A 23,867-nucleotide genomic window follows, 5' to 3' on the forward strand; every position below is an offset into this window, starting at 1 on the left:
TTGTAATGAATCCCTATGGGATCGCGTCCGTTAGCGGATGGAGCATCCGCTAGCGTCCGTGACCATCCGCGTCCGTCGGGATCCGCTTTTGCGAACGGAAGAAACCCTATTTTTCTTCCGTCCGGCGGAACGAATCTGATGCAGGCGGACAGACGGTCCGTCTGCATCCGATCCCCCATAGGGGAGAGCGGAGCAGAGACAGGGCGGTCTCTGCACTGTGTGCGGGGACCGCCCTGTCCGCCGACAGCTCAGCTGGGATGACGGATGATCCCCGCTGAGCTTTGGCGGACACACGGAGCGGACACAGAAACGGTCCGCTCCGTGTGAAAGGACCCTTACTAGAAAGTATGCATGTGCCGCAGACACTGGAGCTCCACGCTACACACAGATCATGTGACCTCCACTTCCTGTACTATTGTCTGTTATTGTTTGTTATTGCTATGTGTTTGTTTTTGTTATGTGTTTGTTTTTGTTATTTGTTATTGCTATGTGTTTGTTATTGTCTATTTCTTGTTTGTTACATTAAAGTTCATTTAAAAAATGTGGATTGAGAAGGTCACGTGTTTCCTGTCACATTGGAGCTCCAGAGATTCACAATAAAGTTCAGTAAAAAAAAAAAAAAAAAGTCACGTGCTTCATGTCATTGGTGGAGCTCCTCTCCGCAGACAGGCCCCCTTGTAGTCCGCAGGCCCCCCTGTCGGGGTGTCCATGTCAGTGCCTGCTCGGAGTTCTGCGTTGTGATTGGATGGAAGTTGTCAGGCAGCGGCGGAGGACAGGCCTGGAGCGGTGTCAGTGACATTGCCTCAGCCCCGGGTTGGAAGATGAGTGCGGGGCTCGGGAGGCTGCTGGCCGGCGCTGGGCGGAGGTGTTGCGGCTCGGTGTGGTGGAGGGGCCCGGTGTACGGGGTTGGGGCTCATCAGGTGAGGAGGACGTTTGTCTCCATCAGAACTTTTCATTGTTTTTACTCCTTGTGTCCCCTCAGGGAGTTCCCCCCCCTCACTTCCTGTCCTGGGGACACAACAGGAAGTAGGAGGAAATGTCTCCACAGTGAGGGTGTCCCCAGTGGAAGATCCCCCGGCTGGTGACAACTGTCTGGGCTTCTCCACACATGATGTGATTTATGATGGAGTTCGGAGTGGCATGTATATGGGTCACCGGCTGTGATGAAGATCCCGGGGGGGACACAGAGAGGAGGGAATCTCCCTGGGGGAGGAGGGGGGACACAGAGAGAAGGGATCTCCCCGGGGGAGGGGGGACACAGAGAGGAGGGAATCTCCCTGGGGGGGGGGGGACACGGAGAGGAGGGAATCTCCCCGGGGGGGGGGGGGACACAGAGGAAGGAATCTCCCTGGGGGAGGAGGAGGGGGGACACAGAGAGGAGGAATCTCCCTGGGGGGTGGCAAAGAGGGAGAATCTCCCGGGGAGGGGGACACAGAGAGGAGGGAATCTCCCCGGGGGACACAGAGATAAGGGGGAATCTCCCTGGGGGAGGGGGACACAGAGGGGGAATCTCCCTGGGGGAGGGGGACACAGAGGAGGAATCTCCCTGGGGGGGCGGACACAGAGAAGGGAATCTCCCTGGGGGGGGGCGGACACAGAGAGGAGGGAATCTCCCTGGGGGAGGGGGGGGGACACAGAGAGGAGGGAATCTCCCTGGGGGGGGGGCGGACACAGAGGAGGGAATCTCCCTGGGGGGGGGGGCGGACACAGAGAGGAGGGAATCTCCCTGGGGGAGGGGGGGGACACAGAGAGGAGGGAATCTCCCTGGGGGAGGGGGGGACACAGAGAGGAGGGAATCTCCCTGGGGGAGGGGGGGGACACAGAGAGGAGGGAATCTCCCTGGGGGAGGGGGGGGACACAGAGAGGAGGGAATCTCCCTGGGGGAGGGGGGGGACACAGAGAAGAGGGAATCTCCCTGGGGGAGGGGGGGACACAGAGAGGAGGGAATCTCCCTGGGGGAGGGGGGGACACAGAGAGGAGGGAATCTCCCTGGGGGAGGGGGGGGGGACACAGAGAGGAGGGAATCTCCCTGGGGGAGGAGGGGGGACACAGAGAGGAGGGAATCTCCCTGGGGGAGGGGGGGGACACAGAGAGGAGGGAATCTCCCTGGGGGAGGGGGGGGGGACACAGAGAGGAGGGAATCTCCCTGGGGGGGGGGGGGGGGACAAAGAGAGGAGGGAATCTCCCTGGGGGAGGAGGGGGGACACAGAGAGGAGGGAATCTCCCTGGGGGAGGAGGGGGGACACAGAGAGGAGGGAATCTCCCTGGGGGAGGGGGGGGGACACAGAGAGGAGGGAATCTCCCTGGGGGAGGAGGGGGGACACAGAGAGGAGGGAATCTCCCTGGGGGAGGAGGGGGGACACAGAGAGGAGGGAATCTCCCTGGGGGAGGAGGGGGGACACAGAGAGGAGAGAATCTCCCTGGGGGAGGAGGGGGGACACAGAGAGGAGGGAATCTCCCTGGGGGAGGAGGGGGGACACAGAGAGGAGGGAATCTCCCTGGGGGGGGGCGGACACAGAGGAGGGAATCTCCCTGGGGGGGGGGCGGACACAGAGGAGGGAATCTCCCTGGGGGGGGGGGCGGAGGACACAGAGAGGAGGGAATCTCCCTGGGGGAGGGGGGGACACAGAGAGGAGGGAATCTCCCTGGGGGAGGAGGGGGGACACAGAGAGGAGGGAATCTCCCTGGGGGAGGAGGGGGGACACAGAGAGGAGGGAATCTCCCTGGGGGAGGAGGGGGGACACAGAGAGGAGGGAATCTCCCTGGGGGAGGAGGGGGGACACAGAGAGGAGGGAATCTCCCTGGGGGAGGAGGGGGGACACAGAGAGGAGAGAATCTCCCTGGGGGAGGAGGGGGGGACACAGAGAGGAGGGAATCTCCCTGGGGGAGGAGGGGGGACACAGAGAGGAGGGAATCTCCCTGGGGGGGGGGGGGGGACACAGAGAGGAGGGAATCTCCCTGGGGGAGGAGGGGGGACACAGAGAGGAGGGAATCTCCCTGGGGGAGGAGGGGGGACACAGAGAGGAGAGAATCTCCCTGGGGGAGGAGGGGGGGACACAGAGAGGAGAGAATCTCCCTGGGGGAGGAGGGGGGGACACAGAGAGGAGGGAATCTCCCTGGGGGAGGAGGGGGGACACAGAGAGGAGGGAATCTCCCTGGGGGAGGAGGGGGGACACAGAGAGGAGGGAATCTCACTGGGGGGGGGGGGGGGAACACAGAGGAGGGAATCTCCCTGGGGGGGGGGGGACACAGAGGAGGGAATCTCCCTGGGGGAGGGGGGGGGACACAGAGAGGAGGGAATCTCCCTGGGGGAGGAGGGGGGACACAGAGAGGAGCAATAAATACCTGACAGGGGTTCTAATCCCTCTCCCCTCCATCCAACACTAATCCTAAATCTCTCCCCTCCCCCTCCTAATACCTCTGCTGACTCACCTGTGTAAGAAAGATGTGTGTACTTACTTATTCTCCGGGTGCTCCGGTCATGTGATCTCCCAGGTTGTCAGCCAGCGGCAGCTGCAGGGGAGAGGAGAGACTACGGCTGGTAAACCTTGTGACCCATAGGCTTTAATAGCCCACCCGCTGTCGGAGCTCCGGCCTCCCCCTGCCCCCCCCCCCCCCCGCTCACTGACACGGGAGATCACATGACCGGAGGTAAGTACACACACCTTTCTTACACAGGTTAGTCTGCAGAGGTGTTAGGAGGGGGAGGGGAGAGTTCCAGGATTCCGGAATTCTACAATAAATTTCCCATCAGAAGAATGACGACTTTTCCCTTCTGTCTGTTTTCAGTTTTCTAGGCGGATCGTTTCCTGGAGACCGACTCCCATTTTATCCTTCCTCGGGTCCCAACCACTGCGAGGTAAGTGTCTCCAGATCCACGTCTGTGTGTTAGAGATGAGAGAATACAGAGGAGACACTGGGGGGAGGGGGAGACATTGGGGGGGGGGGATTGATAACAAAGAATATCCATTAATAATTCTGCGGCCCCAACATTGGAGTGACCTGTGAACTTCCTCCAGGGTTGCTCCAGTTACTTCTTGCTGGAGGCGGCCATTTTGTCGAAGCCCAGGGCAGTCACTTCCTTTATTGAGAACTCTTCCCCCTCTTTCTCAGTCTCCATGGGAGGGGGGGTTACTAAAAGAGTACAGAATCTGGTGCAGCTCTGCATAGAAACCAATCAGCTTCCAGGTTTTATTACCAAAGCTTAACCCCTTCTGGACCGCCCGCCGTCGGTATTTTGACGTTAAAGACTGTATGTTATGGCAGCAGATAGATTCCATAGCCCCGGTATTTTCTTCAGCGGCGGGCGGTCCTCTTTCGGATAAAAGTGGTCTCCTCTGTGGATTGGCCGGGGAAATCGCTCTTATCGGTGGCAGGAGAAGATTGTACACAATATATACTTACCACCTTTCTTCTACTCCACAGACAAGGCCGGAGGTAACGGCTCCCAGGAAGGCAAAGACAACAATAAAAAGGATGAGAAGAAGAAAGAAACGGAGTGGTGGCAACGCATTTTAAAGGTATTTATATAATGAAGTCTGTTATGCTGAATGAGAAGACAGGCATTGTACTGCGTCAATCAAATCCAGTGACGTGGGGGGCGGAGCCGAGTCCTGCTGTCTGTGTCAATGGACACAGCAGCAGATCTCAAGAGCGCCCCCCATGAAATGTGGCTCTCCATGGGGGCACGCAAGAGGAGGCACCCCAGAAGAGGAGGATCGGGCCACTCTGTGCAAAAACCTTGCCCAGGGGAGGTAAGTGTAACGTTTGTTCTTTTTTTTTTTTTCTTTTCTTTTAAACCTTTACAATCACTTTAACTGCTTAAGGACCGCCGCACAACTTTTTACGTCGACAGAATGGCACGGCTGGGCAAATGGGCGTAATATATATATATATATATATATATATATATATATATATATATATATATATATATATATATATACATCCCCTTTAATTTTCCGCCGTGTGGTCGCGCACCGCCAGCAACGCTCTCGCGACCGTGCCTGCGGGACCGTGTCCCGTGATCAAGTTGAACGGAGAGATGTCAATGTAAACACAACATCTCCCCCGTTCTTCCTAGTGACATGTCACTGATCGAATGTTCCCTGTCATCTGGAGCAGCGATCAGTGACGTGTCACTCGTAGCCACGCCCCCTAACAGTTAGAATCACTCCCTAGGTCACACTTGACCCCTTCAGTCAGTGTCATTTTTACAGTAATCGGTGAATTTTTTTAGCACTGATCGCTGTATGAATGTGGTCCCAAAATGGTGTCAAGTGTCTGATTGTGTCTGCCATAATGTCGCAGTCACGATAAAAATCACAGATCGCCGCCATTACTAGTAAAAAAATAAATAAAAATGCCATAAAACTATCCCCTATTTTGTAAACGCTATAACTTTTGCGCAAACCAATCAATAAACGCTTATTGCGTTTTTTTTTTTGTTTGTTTTTTTACGAAAAATATGTAGAAGAATACGTATCGGCCTAAACTGAGGGAAAAAATGTTGTTTTTTTTTATATATTTTTGGGGGATATTTATTATAGCAAAAAGTAAAAAATATTGAGTTTTTTTTTATTTTTCAAAATTGTCGCTCTATTTTTGTTTATAGCGCAAAAAATAAAAACCGCAGAGGTGATCAAATACCACCAAAAGAAATCTCTTCGTGGGGAAGAAAGGACGCCAATTTTGTTCAGGAGCCACGTCGCACGATGGCGCAATTGTCAGTTAAAGCGATGCAGTGCCAAAACGCAAAAAAGGGGCCTGGTCTTTGGCCAGCCAAATGGTCCGGGGCTTAAGTGGTTAAAGCGGCGTTCCACCCAAAAGTGGAACTTCCGCTTAATCCACTCCTCGCCCCCTTACATGCCGCATTTGGCATGTAATTTTTTTGGGGGGGAGTGGGGGCTTCAGGAGGAATGGGACTTCCTGTCCCACTTCCTCCTTCCGTTGAGGCGATCGCCAGTCCAATTAGATGGCGCAGCGCCGCTCGCACATGAGCAGTGGGTGCCCGGCCGTGAAGCCGAAAGCTGGGTGTCCTCACTTGGAATGAAGACTCCGGCCGGAATTGGGGAGGGGGGGGGGAGAGAGGAGCGGAGCCCCGGCCGGCGCTGGAACGTGGAGCAGGTGAGTGTATGTCTATTAAAAGCCAGCAGCTACACTTTTTGTAGCTGCTGACTTTTAATAAACATAAAAAATGACTGGAACTCCCCTTTAAACATGGAATTCTACTTTAAGAGATTTTTAATGGAAAGGTTCACTTTAGAATTAGATTTGTTCTTTGCGATGGACGCAGCTTCTAGGAGGAAAAACGCGCAGCGCTTAAACCAGTGTCGCCGTTCCCTAAGGTGTAGGGGGCGGTAAACAAAAAAGGGTGCTCTGGCTCAGATGTTCCCGGTAACTACAATCTCAGAAGAGCCAGAAACGCCAATAATCCATTTCTTAGTACATGAGAGAGTGTGAAATGATACAAGCGACTGACGCGTTTGTTCACTGATGGCGGCAGCTTCTTCTCGGATTACTGACCTTTCTTCTCTTGTAGGGAGACTTTCCGCGGGACGACAAGGATTTCCGCAGCCTCGCTGTCCTCATCGCCGGCGTCTCGGCGCTCACGTTGTTTTACTTCTCCAGAGATACTGGAAAGGAGATCAGCTGGAAGGAGTTTGTACAGCTGTATCTGGAGAGGGGGCAGGTAAGTCACATCCTGGGAATCGCCATTTACCACTTGTGGAAATGTCTGACAGTTCTCATTTCTCTACATCATGGGATATCTACCAGCATGGCACCACGTGGGGGAGGGGGGACGGTTCTCATCCACGTAGGGGGAGGAGGGGGGACGGTTCTCATCCACGTGGGGGGAGGAGGGGGACGGTTCTCATCCACGTAGGGGGGAGGAGGGGGACGGTTCTCATCCACGTAGGGGGGAGGAGGGGGACGGTTCTCATCCACGTAGGGGGAGGAGGGGGGACGGTTCTCATCCACGTAGGGGGGACGGTTCTCATCCACGTAGGGGGAGGAGGGGGGGGACGGTTCTCATCCACGTAGGGGGAGGAGGGGGGGGACGGTTCTCATCCACGTAGGGGGAGGAGGGGGGGGACGGCTCTCATCCACGTAGGGGGAGGGGGGGGGGGACGGTTCTCATCCACGTAGGGGGAGGAGGGGGGGGACGGTTCTCATCCACGTAGGGGGAGGAGGGGGGGGACGGTTCTCATCCACGTAGGGGGAGGAGGGGGGGGACGGTTCTCATCCACGTAGGGGGAGGAGGGGGGGGCCGGTTCTCATCCACGTAGGGGGAGGAGGGGGGGGGACGGTTCTCATCCACGTAGGGGGAGGAGGGGGGGGACGGTTCTCATCCACGTAGGGGGAGGACGGTTCTCATCCACGTAGGGGGAGGACGGTTCTCATCCACGTAGGGGGAGGAGGGGGGGACGGTTCTCATCCACGTAGGGGGAGGAGGGGGGGGACGGTTCTCATCCACGTAGGGGGAGGACGGTTCTCATCCACGTAGGGGGAGGAGGGGGGGACGGTTCTCATCCACGTAGGGGGAGGAGGGGGGGGGACGGTTCTCATCCACGTAGGGGGAGGAGGGGGGGGGACGGTTCTCATCCACGTAGGGGGAGGAGGGGGGACGGTTCTCATCCACGTAGGGGGAGGAGGGGGGGGGCGGTTCTCATCCACGTAGGGGGAGGAGGGGGGGGGCGGTTCTCATCCACGTAGGGGGGGGGGGGGGGGGACGGTTCTCATCCACGTAGGGGGAGGAGGGGGGGGACGGTTCTCATCCACGTAGGGGGAGGAGGGGGGGGGACGGTTCTCATCCACGTAGGGGGGGGAGGGGGGGGGACGGTTCTCATCCACGTAGGGGGGGGGGGGGGGGGGACGGTTCTCATCCACGTAGGGGGAGGAGGGGGGGACGGTTCTCATCCACGTAGGGGGAGGAGGGGGGGGACGGTTCTCATCCACGTAGGGGGAGGAGGGGGGGGGACGGTTCTCATCCACGTAGGGGGAGGAGGGGGGGGGGACGGTTCTCATCCACGTAGGGGGAGGAGGGGGGGGGACGGTTCTCATCCACGTAGGGGGAGGAGGGGGGGGGGGGACGGTTCTCATCCACGTAGGGGGAGGAGGAGGGGGACGGTTCTCATTCACGTAGGGGGAGGAGGGGGGCGGTTCTCATCCATGTAGGGGGAGGAGGGGGGCGGTTCTCATCCATGTAGGGGGAGGAGGGGGGGACGGACGGTTCTGTATGCAGCCAATGACTTCAGGATTGTTCTGTGTAGTGATAGCGGATGTCTTTTCATGTCTCCTCCTTCTGCTTTGTCTGCTTCAGGTGACCCGGCTGGAGATCGTCAACAAGCAGTTTGTGAGAGTCATAATGGCCAATGGAGAGGTGAGTGCTCTGGATGTGACTCTTGCTGTGATTGGCTGTCCTTGGAAACCAGAGAGCGTATATATAAAATCTCTCAGTACATCAGTCATAGCGAATCTGTCTCCTGCAGAGACCGGTGTGGTTTCACATTGGCAGCGTCGATATCTTGGAGCGCAATCTGGAGATCGCACAGCAAGAAATGGGTATCGAGCCCGCAGAGCGCGTGGCGGTGGTCTACAGCAATGAGAGCGATGGGTGAGTGGCACAAGTACCCCCCTTCTGTGTGCAGTACACCTCATTCTATATACTGTAAGATCTGATATTTAAATGACATGATTGTGTACAGCAAGGATCCCTGGGAGGACCTGGAGGAAATGTAAAAAAATATACAGTGCCTGGAAAAAGTATTCACCCCCCTCGAAATTTTCCACATGCTGTCATGTTACAACCAAAGTGTCACAAAATTTATAAATGATACAAATATGTGAAAAGTGTGGGGGGGAGGGGCATTTGTATGGCGCCCCCCGGAGTCAATACTTTGTAGAACCCCCTTTCTCTACAAGTCTTTTTGGGGGTGTCTCTACCAGTTTTGCACATCTAGAGAGGGACATTTCCTCCCATTCTTCTTCTTTGTAAAATATCTCAAGCTCTGTCAGATTGGAAAAATACAATATATCAGTTTGATAAAATATAAAGCCACTGCGATCCTTTATATCTTCCTGCTCCATCCTCCTCCAGGGGATTTTTATTCCTTACCGCAAAAAAAAAAAAAACATGGTTCGGACAAGAATGGTTTGTATAATGTGTCTTCCCCAATTTCCATTGGCAGGTCCTTTCTCCTCAGCCTCATCCCCACGCTGCTCATCGTGGGCTACCTGCTGTACAGCATGCGGAGGGGGATGATGGGGCCGAGCCGCGGGGGGAGAAGCAGCGGAATCTTTGGTGTCGGGGAGACAACAGCGAAGATGCTGAAAGAAGAGATCAACGTGAAGTTCCGGGACGTGGCGGGATGTGAAGAGGCAAAACTGGAGATTATGGAGTTTGTGAATTTCCTCAAAAATCCCAAACAGTATTATGATCTTGGAGCTAAAATCCCCAGGGTAAGGCCAACATCAGTTTATAGTCGATATAAAAAGATTCTAGCGATGTGATTGGTTGTGTGACCATAAAATGTCCACCAATGGAAGCCTCCACAAGGGGATTAGAAGGAAAATCCAGCAGGAGCTCCAGAGTATAAAAGAGAAGAGAGGCGCCTCTAAGTGTAGCAATAAGTTTCTAAATATTGTCCCTTCATTACATGTAACCAGATTGCTACACTTAGAGGAGGAGCCTCTCTTCTCTTTTATACTCAGGTGTGAAATGACGCTACTCTCATATCAAGGCATCGCTTGTATATCATGGCAAAATTTATTAACATTTTTTGCATGTCTTGCAATTTTATATATATATATATATATATATAATCTCTTTAGAAACAAAATCTTATTGCATATTTCATTATAAAACTTGTGAATGTTACCTTCATAGGGAGCAATGCTCACTGGACCACCTGGTACTGGCAAAACCCTCCTTGCCAAGGCAACCGCAGGGGAGGCCAATGTTCCATTCATCACTGTCAATGGATCCGAGTTCCTGGAGATGTTTGTTGGTGTTGGTCCTGCCAGGGTAGGTTGTGTGTTTTTATTTTGAAGTGTTTTTTTTTATTTTATATATTTTTTTATTTTTTAAGGTTTTTTGACTTGGTGCATTCTCTGCATTAGTGTAAAAAACCTTCTGTGTCAAAGCTCCCCCCAACCCCCTCTTTTTAGACTTACCTGAGCTGGATCTCAATCCAGTGATGTGCACAAGAGCAGGGGATCTCTCCTCTCTCCCACCTCACAGAGGAGATTGATACCCGTGGGAGCCATTGGCTCCCGCTGCTGTCAATCAAATTCTTTGACATGGGAGTGGGGGCGTTGGGTCTGCTGCGAGCGTCCATGATTTAAAAGCCGCTCCTTCTCCTCAGAGTGTTCTGTGATAGGCGGAACACAAATCTTCCCAGCAGCGCCTCTGTTCTGTGTTCGTCCTATCACAGATGCCTTCTCATCCTCGGACGAGAGGACGTCCGTGATAGGCGGAACACAGCACAGAGGCGCTGCTGGGAAAATTTGTGTTCCGCCTATCACAGGACAGTCTGAGGAGAAGGCGCGGCTTTCAAATCATTGACGCTCGCAGCAGACGGAGACTGTCACCGGCCTGGAAGTCAGAATTAGCAAAATGTGAGTGATGGCACTGTTGGCACAGCGGGGGCAAATGATGGCACAGTGGGGGCATGTAATGTAATGGCACAGTGAGATTTGAAAAAAGCCTGTTTCTGTCAGCGGTTCTGGCTCCCCCTCAGCTTCCAGAAAGACTAGTAGGAAGGAGGTAGTCTTATACAGTGAGTATATACCAAAACCAACATTTTTCCTGGAATGGGGGGTCGTCTTATACGCCGGCAAATACGGTATATGTGTGTGTGTGTGTGTGTAATGTAATATTAGTATATATTATTCCAATTTGGGAGTCTCTTAAAATGATAGTTGGGACCACTGTACACCGAGAAGCCTTGACATGGGCACTGCATCTTACACATATATTTTCGCACAGGACTCGGCCCCCCGGCTCCTGTGTCACTGGATTTGATTGACAGCAGCGGGATCCAATGGCTTCTGCTGCTATCACTCTGTCCAATGAGGACCCGAGACAGTGGCTGGAGCTTCTGGGCTTGTTCTCGTTGCTGGAACGGATCGGGTTCAGGTACGAAAAAGGGGGGCTGCTGCATTGCAGAAGAATTTTCGTAAAACGCTGAGACTTTACAACTCCTTTAAGCCTGGTACACAATAACAATTGTTTTCTTGGGTCACATGAAAAAAAACTGACGGCTCTGGTCAAAGCCGCTGTACTAACCATTCGAGGTTGGTACAGTGATCCCCCCCCCCCCCCACTGAGCTGTTGTGTTCTGACAGGGGGACGCCCCCCTCCCCACCAGAACACTCTGATCAGCGCTGTCTGCCATTGGCTGAGAATGCTGCCCGGGAGTTGGTCGGCTGCTGGTTTTCCACCATGCACATCCAACGGAAGCCGGCCAGACCCACGTACAGTTTGACTGTCGGACATTCAGTGTGCGGGGCTTTAATCGCACAACAAACTAAAGCAGGTAAAGAGACCTACAGAGACAGTTCCAGTAATCCAGGCAGTTTCCATAAGCACAAGCGCACCCGTCATCAGATGAGCTTGTTTGTGTTTTGTTGGTGTTCATTTTATATTCGGCCCCTTTGTGATGCTATAAAAACTGCTTTTTAATAAAGACTATCTGATTTAAAAAAATATATAATTTTTTTTGTAACTTTGTAGGTACGAGACATGTTTGCCATGGCGAGGAAGAACGCACCTTGCATCCTTTTCATCGACGAGATCGATGCTGTTGGAAGAAAGAGGGGGCAGGGGAATTTCGGGGGGCAATCTGAGCAAGAAAATACCCTCAACCAGCTGCTGGTGGAGATGGATGGTGAGTGAAACCCACACCGCCTTATGGACAGAATCCGAGTCTGTGTCTTTTTGTTGTTTGGATTATACAGAATCTTCTCGGGAAAAGATTCCAAAGCTTTGACCTGTAAAAAAAAAAACTTGGAACGCTGCTCGATGTTAAGAGGGAGCCGGTCCTCAGAGATGGGGGGTCGGAATTCACCCATTCTGCTATGATGAATCTAGAGGTCGGCCGATATATCGGCCGATATTTGGCCGTTTTAAAGAAATCGTCATCGGACAATTTTTATCCAAATTAGGCCAATATTTAACATGGCCACTAGCGGTGCCATGGCTCCGGAGCTAGGCCGAAGCCGCGGCCTTTCCTGATGCTGTGACCGCGGCAGCAATCCGCGGATTGCCGCCGCGGTCACAGCATCATGAAAGGCCGCGGCTTCGGCCTAGCTCCGGAGCCATGGCCATCTTGGTACACCCAGCACGGCGGCCCTCCTCTCTGTTTACACCCACAGAGGAGGAGGGGCCCGCGCTCGTGGGACACACCGCTCTCTGGTGTCTGTACTACGGGGGCAGGTGGGTGTCTATACTGGAGGGAGAGGGGGTCTGTACTGAGGGGGGTGACACAATTTTTTTTGTGCCAATTAGTGCCACTTGCCAGTGCCAACTAAAGCCATCAGTACCATCTGCCAGTGCTAACTATTGCCATCCAGTGCCACTTGCCAGTGCCATCTGCCAATTAGTTCCACCTGCCAGTGCCAATAAGTGCCACCTGCCAATCAGTGCCATCTGCTAGTGCCATCCAGTGCAACCTGCCAGTGCCAATAAGTGCCTTCTGCTAGTGCCATCTTTTAGTGCCATCCAGTGCCACGAGCCAGTGCCACCAAAAAAAATAAAAAAAATCGGCCGCAAAAATCGGCATCATATATCAGTCATCGGCCCCCGATTTCTAAATATCGGCATCGAACAGAGAAAAACCCATATCGGTCGACCTCTAGATAGATCCTTATGTGAGAAGAAATCCCATTGGTGAGAGAACACTCCTGGGTCCACTTCCCCTTTTGACATAGCTGTCGGTTGGGTGGCGTCCTCTCCTTTTGGGTCATGCCTATCCTACAGTGCGGCCATCTTTTTGGTGTCTCCCTGACTGCTAAGCATTTGGAATAGAGCCCAGCATCCCCGTGGTTAACGATGGCTGCCACCTGGCGTGTTCTTTTTTGGATGCTTCCGGCTGATATGTGATCACAGACTTCTATCCTCACCGCCGACTGCGGGGACACCAGAGGGGACCGCCGACTGCGGGGACACCAGAGGGTGCACAGAGGACGGATGTTACCTGGTTTTTATAGAAGACTGATTTTACTCCTATGACTATGTAATAAACATTACGGATTTTCCTGGAAGCGAGTTCTACTTTTATCATACACATGGACACCCCATTTGCTAGTGTGCGGTATACAGGCTTTGTTCTGACCATTTCCATCCCTCCAGTGGATTGCTATCAGTATGGTACTGTGAGGTCAAGTATACATGGCTCTTAGCCCGAGTGATTTTGCGCCTTTGGTCCTCTTTGTGGCCATTTTTTTTTTTTTTTGGTTTGTAGTCTCTGCTGGAAGCCTGTCCAATCATCCCGAGTCATTTTTCACTCCAAGGGACGATTGGCAGTTGTAGTAAAAATTTGCTGCATCTCTTCTCCAAAGCTGTCAGGATCTGTGAACACCACATCATTCTGTGCTGCCAGCAGGGGGCAGGAAGGAGCCGTACCCGACAATGGCAGCCATGTTTTCAATGACCTTTTCTGCTCTGCAGGTATCTTATTAATTGATGGAATAGAATAAACCCTCATTTAGGTAACGGCAAGAAAATAATCATTTTACAGGAGCCAGAGAAGCTTGCAGGAAATAAATTCCATTTTGAGATTCTGTGTTCATTCTTTCAGAACAAGATGGACAAGTCCTTTAAGAAAGAACATTTCTGTGTTGTTTTTTTTAATATATAAATATATATTATCTCTATCTCTATCATTTTTTTTTTTTTTTTTGCTGCCACAAAGAAAAGCAATCCTAGGACTTGTCCACACAGTACACATGGCTGCTTTATTGATCCATAACACCAACTCGAGAATAATTATGTTTTGATCATCGGCATGACCCTTTACTCCAACTGACTCCTACATTAAAGTGTATGGGTGGGCTAAAAAAAAACAAAAAAACTTCTGCATTGCTTGTAGATGTAAAGTAGGGACAGCTCTGGGTTCAAGGTAAGTATTGCATTACTTACTTTTTTTACTTTTTTTATTTTTTATTTATTTTTTAACCTGCTGGGGGACAGAATTGCAACAGTAATCTACATTGGAGGGTAAAAGAAAGCGACCTGGTCTGCCTGCGCAAAGCTTCCTAAGATTGTATCTTCTGTTTGTTTACCCCGATAGGTTTCAGTTCTGATACCAATGTGGTGATTTTGGCGGGTACAAATAGACCGGACACCCTGGATCCAGCTCTGATGAGACCGGGAAGATTTGATCGCCAGATTTACATAGGTAAGGCTGCTGCTATATGACTGTCTTCAGGAGAAGCGCAAATCCGCCAAATACCGTATTTATCAGTGTTTAAAACACACCCTCATCTTTAGAGGGAAGTTTCATGAAAAATACTTTTTTCTCATCCTCCTTTGCTTTTCACAGACCCCCCTTTACTTTTCACAGACCCCCCTTTACTTTTCACAGACCCCCGTGTGAAGGAACCCTTAAAGGGGTTGTAAAGGTAAATGTTTTTTCACCTTCATACTGCCCCCCCCCCCCCCCCCCCCAAGCCCCCGTTTTACTTGCCTGAGCCCTCGAAAGTCCTGCGGTCGTCTCCGTCACATCCTCCTCATTTCTGAGCCTGGCCATTGCTTCGCTACACTGGATGGATTGAAAGCAGCGCAGCCATAGGCTGTCAATCACATCCAATGACCCGGCGCACCGGGGGCGGGGCCGAGTGATACAGTGCGCTGCAATAGCCACGGGCTGTATCACTGGAGCGCGTCCGCACAGGAACTCGGCACTATGCTCGCTCGCATGAAGGTGTTGAGTTCTTGCGAGGAAGAGCCGAGACAGCCGCCGAGGGACCCCAGAAGACGGTTTGGGCCACTCTGTGCAAAACGAGCTGCACAGTGGAGGGAAGTATAACATGTTTGTTATTTTAAACATTTTTTTTTTTTTTACAACCCCTTTAAGCTGGGGGCAGGCATACAAGTCACATAATTGGGGTACAGCTTGGGGTCGAAGGTGAGTATTGCAGAAAATTCCTTCTAAATAAAAAGATTTTAATGCGCTAGTAGTGTTTTGTTTTTTTGCTTTCTTGCTATTTAGGCCTGGACATTTTTGTAAATGGTTGCTGCAAGCTCCTGATAAAATCTTTATTAATACACTTTATTGATTGTTTTTTTTTTTTCCCTCTCCTTTTAGGCCCCCCTGATATAAAAGGCCGCGCCTCTATTTTTAAGGTTCATCTTCGTCCTCTGAAGCTGCCTGAGAATTTCGACAAGGACGCCTTGGCCCGGAAGTTGGCAGCCCTGACTCCTGGTTTCACAGGTGAGATTGGCTGTCCATAAGAAGATCGTATTGTTTTGATCGATTTTCTCTTTGTTTTTTTGAACAATTATTTTCTTTATTTCAGGTGCCGATATTGCCAACGTGTGTAACGAGGCCGCCCTTATCGCAGCCCGGCACCTGGGCGAGTTTGTCCAGGCGAAGAACTTTGAGCAGGCCATTGAACGTGTAGTTGGAGGTGAGAATTTGGTGAAATATCGGTATATTTCTCGTATCTTATACTTGTATGGCACTTGTTTTGAAGTCGTGCTTTGTGAAAAGAAGCGCGGTCAGGGAAGGCGTCTTCCAATGGACGAGGCTGTAAGTGTTACCCATTCATATTATAAGTTGGCACCTTCTCCAAGCTCGCCTGAGCTTCTCTGTGTCTATTTACCAATCTATGAAAGTGTTCGTTCTCTCTAACTGGAATATCTGATACTTCCTGAGGGTTCCAGTCTCTTGTGGGACCTCTTCCCAGCAGGATGTTCCTGGAACTGTTCCAGCAGCGGACTGCAGGCACCTGGGGGAGAGCAGATGTAGTGACTGCAGGCACCTGGGGGGAGAGCAGATGTAGTGACTGCAGGCTCCTGGGGAGAGAGCAGATGTAGTGACTGCAGGCTCCTGGGGAGAGAGCAGATGTAGTGACTGCAGGCTCCTGGGGAGAGAGCAGATGTAGTGACTGCAGGCTCCTGGGGAGAGAGCAGATGTAGTGACTGCAGGCTCCTGGGGAGAGAGCAGATGTAGTGACTGCAGGCTCCTGGGGAGAGAGCAGATGTAGTGACTGCAGGCTCCTGGGGAGAGAGCAGATGTAGTGACTGCAGGCTCCTGGGGAGAGAGCAGATGTAGTGACTGCAGGCTCCTGGGGAGAGAGCAGATGTAGTGACTGCAGGCACCTGGGGGAGAGCAGATGTAGTGACTGCAGGCACCCGGGGGAGAGCAGATGACTGCAGGCACCTGGGGAGAGCAGATGTAGTGACTGCAGGCTCCTGGGGGAGAGCAGATGTAGTGACTGCAGGCTCCTGGGGGAGAGCAGATGTAGTGACTGCAGGCTCCTGGGGGAGAGCAGATGTAGTGACTGCAGGCTCCTGGGGGAGAGCAGATGTAGTGACTGCAGGCTCCTGGGGGAGAGCAGATGTAGTGACTGCAGGCTCCTTTAGTAACACTTTAATAGCACATTAAAAGGCCTTTTTGGTTTCTTAAAGCTAAAAAAAAAATTAAAATTACAAGCATGTTCTATGTAATAGTATTAGAGGAGCCCTGATCCTCTTCTTCTGGGGTCCCCCGCTGGCACTCCAGGTTCCTCCTCTGCGAGTGCCCCCATAGAAAGGCACTTTTTGTGGGGTCACCCCTGCAGGCTCCCCCCCCCCCCCCCCCCGCCCCACGCCCGCTTGCTTGTCACATTTGATTTGTCCCGCTTTTATCAATCTGCCCAGTGAGGAGGGAGACGGTGTTGGGATCCAGTACTTATGTTTGTTCAGCGTCACAGAAGGTTTTTCACCTTTAATGGATAGAATGCATGGAAGTAAAAAACCTCGAGGCTTTAGAAGCACTTTGAAGTGGTTCTGAGGAGGGTACAAGTTTTTTTTATCTTCATGCATTCTATGGATGAGGGTGAAGACCCTTCTGGGATGATGTAGAATCTGGCTTGCTATTATGGGGGCGGGGCGCTCAGCAGTGGGGAGGAGCCCAGAAAAGAGCGATCAGGCTGCTGTATGCAAAACCACTACAGAGCAGGTAAGTAGAACATATTTGTTTTAAAAAAAACATTGCATTTAGAATCGGGTTCATTCATTACATTGTCCTTCTGTTCTCAGGATTGGAGAAGAAGACTCAGGTCCTTCAGCCTGATGAGAAGCGCACTGTGGCCTATCATGAAGCCGGCCATGCTGTGGTTGGTTGGTTTTTGGAACATGCGGATCCTTTACTAAAGGTAATCTGCAGATAATTCCCCCCCGTCTGTCCTCCTTACCTCCTCTATGTTCTCTATATTGTATGTATAGTAACACGGGGGGAGTCATACCAGATCCAACACCTTGTTGTGTCTATGCCACCAAGAATGAAGGCCAAAGGGGGTCCAAACCCCACTACTAGCAAGGGGGACCTAATAAAGGGGGGCCAACCCGCTACTAGCAAGGAGGACCTAATAATGGGGGTCCAACCCGCTACTAGCAAGGGGGACCTAATAATGGAGATCCAACCCACTACTAGCAAGGGGGACCTAATAATGGAGATCCAACCCGCTACTAGCAAGGGGGACCTAATAATGGGGGCCAACCCGCTACTAGCAAGGAGGACCTAATAATGGGGGCCAACCCGCTACTAGCAAGGGGGACCTAATAATGGAGATCCAACCCGCTACTAGCAAGGGGGACCTAATAATGGAGATCCAACCCGCTACTAGCAAGGGGGACCTAATAATGGGGGCCAACCCACTACTAGCAAGGGGGACCTAATAATGGGGGCCAACCCACTACTAGCAAGGGGGACCTAATAATGGAGGCCAACCCACTACCTAAGGGGGACCTAATAATGGGGGTCCAACCCGCTACTAGCAAGGGGGACCTAATAATGGGGGCCAACCCGCTACTAGCAAGGGGGACCTAATAATGGAGATCCAACCCGCTACTAGCAAGGGGGACCTAATAATGGGGGCCAACCCACTACTAGCAAGGGGGACCTAATAATGGGGGCCAACCCACTACTAGCAAGGGGGACCTAATAATGGGGGCCAACCCACTACCTAAGGGGGACCTAATAATGGGGGTCCAACCCGCTACTAGCAAGGGAGATCTAATAAAGGGGGTCCAACCCGCTACTAGCAAAGGGGGACCCAATAATGGGGGTCCAACCCGCTACTGTATTGTAGAGGACTTTTATTATTGTATGGTCTTCCCATTTTTTCAGTGGTGGGAGGAAATAACTAAATGGATAGGAGAAGCCGCGCTAGTTTTTTATTCCAAAATACAAAATCTGTTTAATTGATTGGAGAACATATGACCCGTTCTAACGGTTTGGAATGGTGAGATGAATTCATCTGGTGTAAACACTGCAGTGATTTTTCACGCAGTTCACCGCCGCCATATAGAAAACTCGCTTACCAGATGGCACGCAAACCAGGCATGTGGCTATAGCCCAGCCAAGGCCTTTGCTTGCACGGATGGTCTTAGGGAAACCTTGGGTAGATGGTTGCACTGATTATCACACCGATGGCACCGTAAAATCCGTAATCTTAACATTCAGCGTTGGACCCAGAAAGAGAAACTCGTCATAGCGTAATATTGTCCAATTCCTAGTTTATAATTCAAGATAAAGATATTGCACTTACATTTTAAAGGTTAAAATGAGAAGCCGGCTGGCTACAAAATGAACCCCTGTCGTTCCTAGCGAGACAGCGTGGCGACGTCGGCACGTACCCTCCTCCAGACGTGTTTCGTCCATACGTGACGTTGCCAATATGGAGTAAAGTACAGTCTGAAACTGCAAAGCTTCTGTGTGAATCGGCATTTATTGTTCTTATTTTTCTAAGTGACAGTTTTTTGCTCCATCTTCGTTCTTTATTGTCGGGATATAATTCTCATGTCTTCACTCTGGTGTGATTTGTGTCTAGGTGTCGATCATTCCTCGTGGTAAAGGCCTCGGCTATGCCCAGTACCTCCCCAAGGAGCAGTACCTGTATACCAAAGAGCAGTTATTTGACCGAATGTGCATGATGCTGGGAGGCCGGGTGGCAGAACAGATCTTCTTTGGGCGCATCACAACTGGGGCTCAGGACGACCTGAGGAAGGTGACGCATACCGCGTATGCACAGGTGAGGAGGCAAAGACATCTGGGAGGAGGAAATTCATACTTTGTATTGGTGTTTACTAAGACTGACGCACATGCAGCACGCTGGGTGCTACCTGGTGAGTAGCGATGGGCTCGGGCGTGGTCGGATCGAACCCACAAGGAAGCCGACGCTGCACACCGCCAATCATAGGCATCGTGTGTATGTGCAGCTGCAGATCGGGAAATGCCTCACTGCCTATGATTGGCGGTGTGCAGTGACGGGTTCGTTCTGTAGCAATGGGCGTGGTCAGATCGAACCCACCAGAAAGCCGGCACTGCCCACCGCCAATCATAGGCATTGTGTGTATGTGCAGCTGCATCTCGGGAAATGCCTCACTGCCTATGATTGGTGGGGTGCAGTGACGGGTTCGTTCTGTAGCAATGGGCGTGGTCAGATCAAACCCACAAGGAAGCAGACACTGCCCACCGCCAATCATAGGCATTGTGCGTATGTGCAGCTCGGGAAATGCCTCACTGCCTATGATTGGCGCGGTGCAGTGACGGCTTTCTGGTGGGTTCGATCCGACCACGCCCGAGCCCATCATTACTGGTGAAGATCGCTAATTTTAGGAGTACTTATTGGAGGCCGTAGTACAGACTACCATTGTTTCATAGCAAAATGTGTATATAACCATCACTCCTCTGCTTGGATTCTTTCTAAGGAGTGAATCTTTCTGTTTCTGGATATTCTCCCTCATAATTGTAGCATGCTCTACAATGAATCCGGTTCTTTCAAGTGTATGTAAACTTCAGCAATAAACTTCTCCTATTTTCTCATTTTTTTTTCTGTGTGTGTGTGTGTGTGTATATATATATAAAGTGTTTTGTTAAATCTGTACAATAAGTGCAAAAAATAACTTGATCCTGCCATAAATCTTGTCAGCTGAATACTTAGTGTTCTTTGCCACATTAAAAGAGAAGTGCCGAATCCAAAGGGGGGGGGGGGGGGAAGTATTTTATGTAGAGGCAGTATAGATCCAATGCTGCATCTGTCTCTGCTGCCTCTACACCATGAACTGAGCAATCAAAGACTGCTGATCGCTCAGTTCTCAGTGATTAGAGAGCCTGTGACAGTCAGTCTCTGGCTCTCCACTCTGCGCCCCCCTCACTGCTCACTGGAGCGCTGGTCTGTGGAGGGGGTGGGAACAGCTGGCTTTGAGCACCATGCGAAGAGGCTGAGCCAGCTGCCAGTCCATGGATCTGGGAAAATCCAGAGGGGATTGTTGGGATCACTGCAGAGCCTGGACTAGCCCAGTGATTTCAGCTGACAGGCTTTAGCCCGCTGTCGGCTGATTCTGGGTCACAGGAGTGCAGAACGAAGTGCAAACCTATGACTTATAGGTCAAGTATAGCCAAAAGAGCTTTAACCAGTCTTCATTCATTTCAGTTACATTGTTACCAGCTATACAAATGCCCCCCATGTTATAGAGAAGACAGGGGTTGTTCTGTAGTCATGCCCCAGGGTGCTGCTCCTCCATAGGTATAGTACAGTGAGGGCGTGTTGTCACTCTAAGCCAGGAACTGTTACTGGCAGGATCAGCAGGTGAGAATAAAAGGGGGGGGGGGGGAGGGGAATAATTTAATGCAATCACCGCATCTAAAGACTAGTAAGCAGGAATGTGTTGTATGTTAGGCTGAGTGTCACCAACACTTCTCTTCCTTTCAGATTGTAACGTTCGGAATGAGCAAGAAGCTGGGTCAGGTGTCGTTCGATCTCGGCCGCCAAGGGGAGACGTTGGCCGATAAGCCGTATAGTGAGGCTACAGCAGAACTTATTGACCAAGAAGCCAGAGACCTGATCAGTGCCGCCTACGACAGAACCATGGCGCTGCTGACCTGCTGCAAGGATCAGGTGGAGAAGGTAACAATTTCCGCGCCTTTTACTCTCCTGTATAATAATCTTTATCCTATGAGATCTCCGCACTGCGTCTGGCGGCTGGAATTTATACTTTCATTATCACTTCCTGGGTCGGCAGTTTTTTTTGGAGGTGGGAGTTCCGACACCAGAGGTTTCAGCACAGGTGACCTTTAGTGTGTCCGTTGTACAGTTATCACTACTACAAAACAATTGTTGGCTTTCGTTTCATTTATTTTTGGGGGGTTTGTTCTTCGTTTTCCAGGTCATTCGTTATGATTGAAATTTTGTTATTTTGAATAAATTCGCAACGTTGTAAAAATTAGCATTGGTTACGTTCCATTCGTTTAGATGAGGTATTTGTTTGGATAATATGTAAAAATCTGTAAATTCTAAATAACTATTAAATTATAGGTATTGGAATTTCCTTTTCAATTTTGGCTGTTGGGGAACGTAAGAATTTATCCGAAGTTACAAATTATCCCAAATAACAATTGGAACATAACGAATTCTAATTTTGAGACGCCTAATATTCAGGGTCTCAATCCACAATAGTGATCAAACAGAAATGTTTTATTAAAGCAATAAATAGTGTTCACTTATTTTATTTATATATATATATTTAAAAAAAAATTCTTTCTCTTGAACACCATTTATTGATTTAAAGGGGTTGTAAAGGCTTGTTTTTTATTTTCTAAATTGGTTCCTTTAAGCTCGTGCATTGTTAGTTCACTTACCCTTTTCCTTCCATTTCCCATTTCCCTTCTAAATGTTTTTTTTTCCTTTTTTGTTTTCTTTGTCTGAATTTCTCTCTTCCTGTTCCTCCTCAGTAAGCTGGGATTTATATGAAAGCCTCTTAGTGTAGAGAATAAACATAAAATAATAGTACCATCATCCTGGAGATCAATTTTAAATAGAGTAAGGGTTAATGGGACCCCAAAGGCCCAAAAAGACCATTAGAGCAAATAGGGGCAAATGGACTATAGCGGTACTAAGTAAGAAATTTGGAGGAGAGTTGTAGCAAAAGTAGAAAATATAAATCAATTTATTTAACATAATATCAAAAAACAGGAGACACGCATCCCGATTTGACTTGTATGACCCCCTTTGTTTCACCACCACCCTTCGTCTAGGGTCCATAACATCTCGGTGATTGGGACGGTTGGTCATACAATATGTCCACCATTTTATACTGCTTGTTTTGATGTATTTTATAACCATGTGTGTCTCCTGTTTTTTGATATTATGTTGAATAAATTGATTTATATTCTACTTTTACTACAACTCTCCTCCAAATTTCTTACTTAGTACCGCTATAGTCCATTTGCCCCTATTTGCTCTAATGGTCTTTTTGGGCCTTTGGGGTCCCATTAACCCTTACTCTCCTCAGTAAGCTGTTCTAAATGACTTTCCACCGCTCGCATGATGGCGGAAAGCTTACTGAGGAGAAACGGGAAGTGAGAAATTCAAACAAAGAAAAAAAACATTTAGAAGGGAAATGGAAGGAAAAGGTAAGTGAACCCCCAATGCACAAGATTAAAGGAACCAATTTAGAAAATAAAAGACGAACCTTTACAACCCCTTTTAATAATAATTTTCAATTTTGATCACTATTGTGGATTGAGACCCTGAATATCGGGATAGTTAGATGATGTTTTTTCAAGCAATAAAAATATTGCTGGAACTTAAAAAGAATAAAGGGTAAGGTGGCGTAGAGAGTGCAGAGGGAACCTGAGGAAGAAGGGGGAGGGCCTTGGGTGGGAAGGGGGAAGGCCTTGGGTGGGAAAGGGGGGAAGGCCTTGGGTGGGAAATGGGGGAAGGCCTTGGGTGGGAAATGGGGGAAGGCCTTGGGTGGGAAATGGGGGAAGGCCTTGGGTGGGAAATGGGGGAAGGCCATGGGTGGGAAATGGGGGAAGGCCTTGGGTGGGAAATGGGGGAAGGCCTTGGGTGGGAAATGGGGGAAGGCCTTGGGTGGGAAATGGGGGAAGGCCTTGGGTGGGAAATGGGGGAAGGCCTTGGGTGGGAAATGGGGGAAGGCCTTGGGTGGGAAGGGGGAGGAATTTCGGTGGGAAGGGGGAGGACCTTGGGTGGGAAGGGGGAGGGCCTTGTATGGCCAAGATGGAAAGGATAGAAGAGGGTGAGAGTCGTATTATTTGGTGTATTTGCCGGCGCTCGGCGTGTTCATGTGCGGCTCGCTTACCTCTGGCCTTTGTCACACACAGGTTGGGAAGCTGTTGCTGGAGAAGGAAGTCCTGGAGAAATCGGACATGATCGCGCTGCTGGGCCCCCGGCCGTTCGCGGAGAAGTCCTCCTATGAAGACTTTGTAGAAGGGACGGGCAGTTTTGAGGAAGACACCTCCTTACCGCAGGGTCTGAAAGACTGGAATCGGGAGAAGACGGACAAAGATGAGGAGAAGACGCCATAGGATGCAGCTTTTCTAGATAATGGACCTTTTGGGAACGGATTCTCAGGGAGGACAACCAAACCATGGGCCAAACTTCTTTCATTGTGTCTGTGATGAACTTTGCCAACAGTGCCTCAGCTGGAGCCAGGAAAAGGGGCTTTTCAATACTAGACAAAACATGGGGCAAAGGACTGTGTATGACGTCTGACCCGGAAGAAGCTCCTCCTGGTGTGACGTCCGACCCGGAAGCTCCTCCTTGGTGTGACGTCCGACCCGGAAGCTCCTCCTTGGTGTGACGTCTGACCCTGGAAGCTCCTCCTGGTGTGACGTCCGACCCGGGAAGCTCCT

The 23,867-nt window shown here is 50.7% G+C and overlaps 1 protein-coding gene across 1 annotated transcript; it reads left to right on the forward strand.

Annotated features, from left to right (window-relative positions):
• The first annotated feature begins 639 nt into the window (after positions 1-639).
• LOC120917988 (AFG3-like protein 1) lies at positions 640-23,667 on the forward strand. Its single transcript, XM_040329647.1, has 16 exons — positions 640-920; positions 3,790-3,859; positions 4,426-4,520; positions 6,542-6,691; positions 8,324-8,383; positions 8,493-8,617; positions 9,192-9,462; positions 9,890-10,027; positions 11,738-11,891; positions 14,295-14,402; positions 15,312-15,437; positions 15,523-15,633; positions 17,249-17,364; positions 19,042-19,242; positions 20,926-21,120; positions 23,337-23,667. Exons 1-16 carry the CDS (start codon positions 822-824, stop codon positions 23,538-23,540), a joined length of 2,223 nt encoding a protein of 740 aa, XP_040185581.1. The 5' UTR covers positions 640-821; the 3' UTR covers positions 23,541-23,667.
• Positions 23,668-23,867: the final 200 nt, after the last annotated feature.

This window comes from Rana temporaria, chromosome 11 (assembly GCF_905171775.1).
Source record: "Rana temporaria chromosome 11, aRanTem1.1, whole genome shotgun sequence".
Classification (NCBI taxonomy): Eukaryota; Metazoa; Chordata; class Amphibia; order Anura; family Ranidae; genus Rana; species Rana temporaria.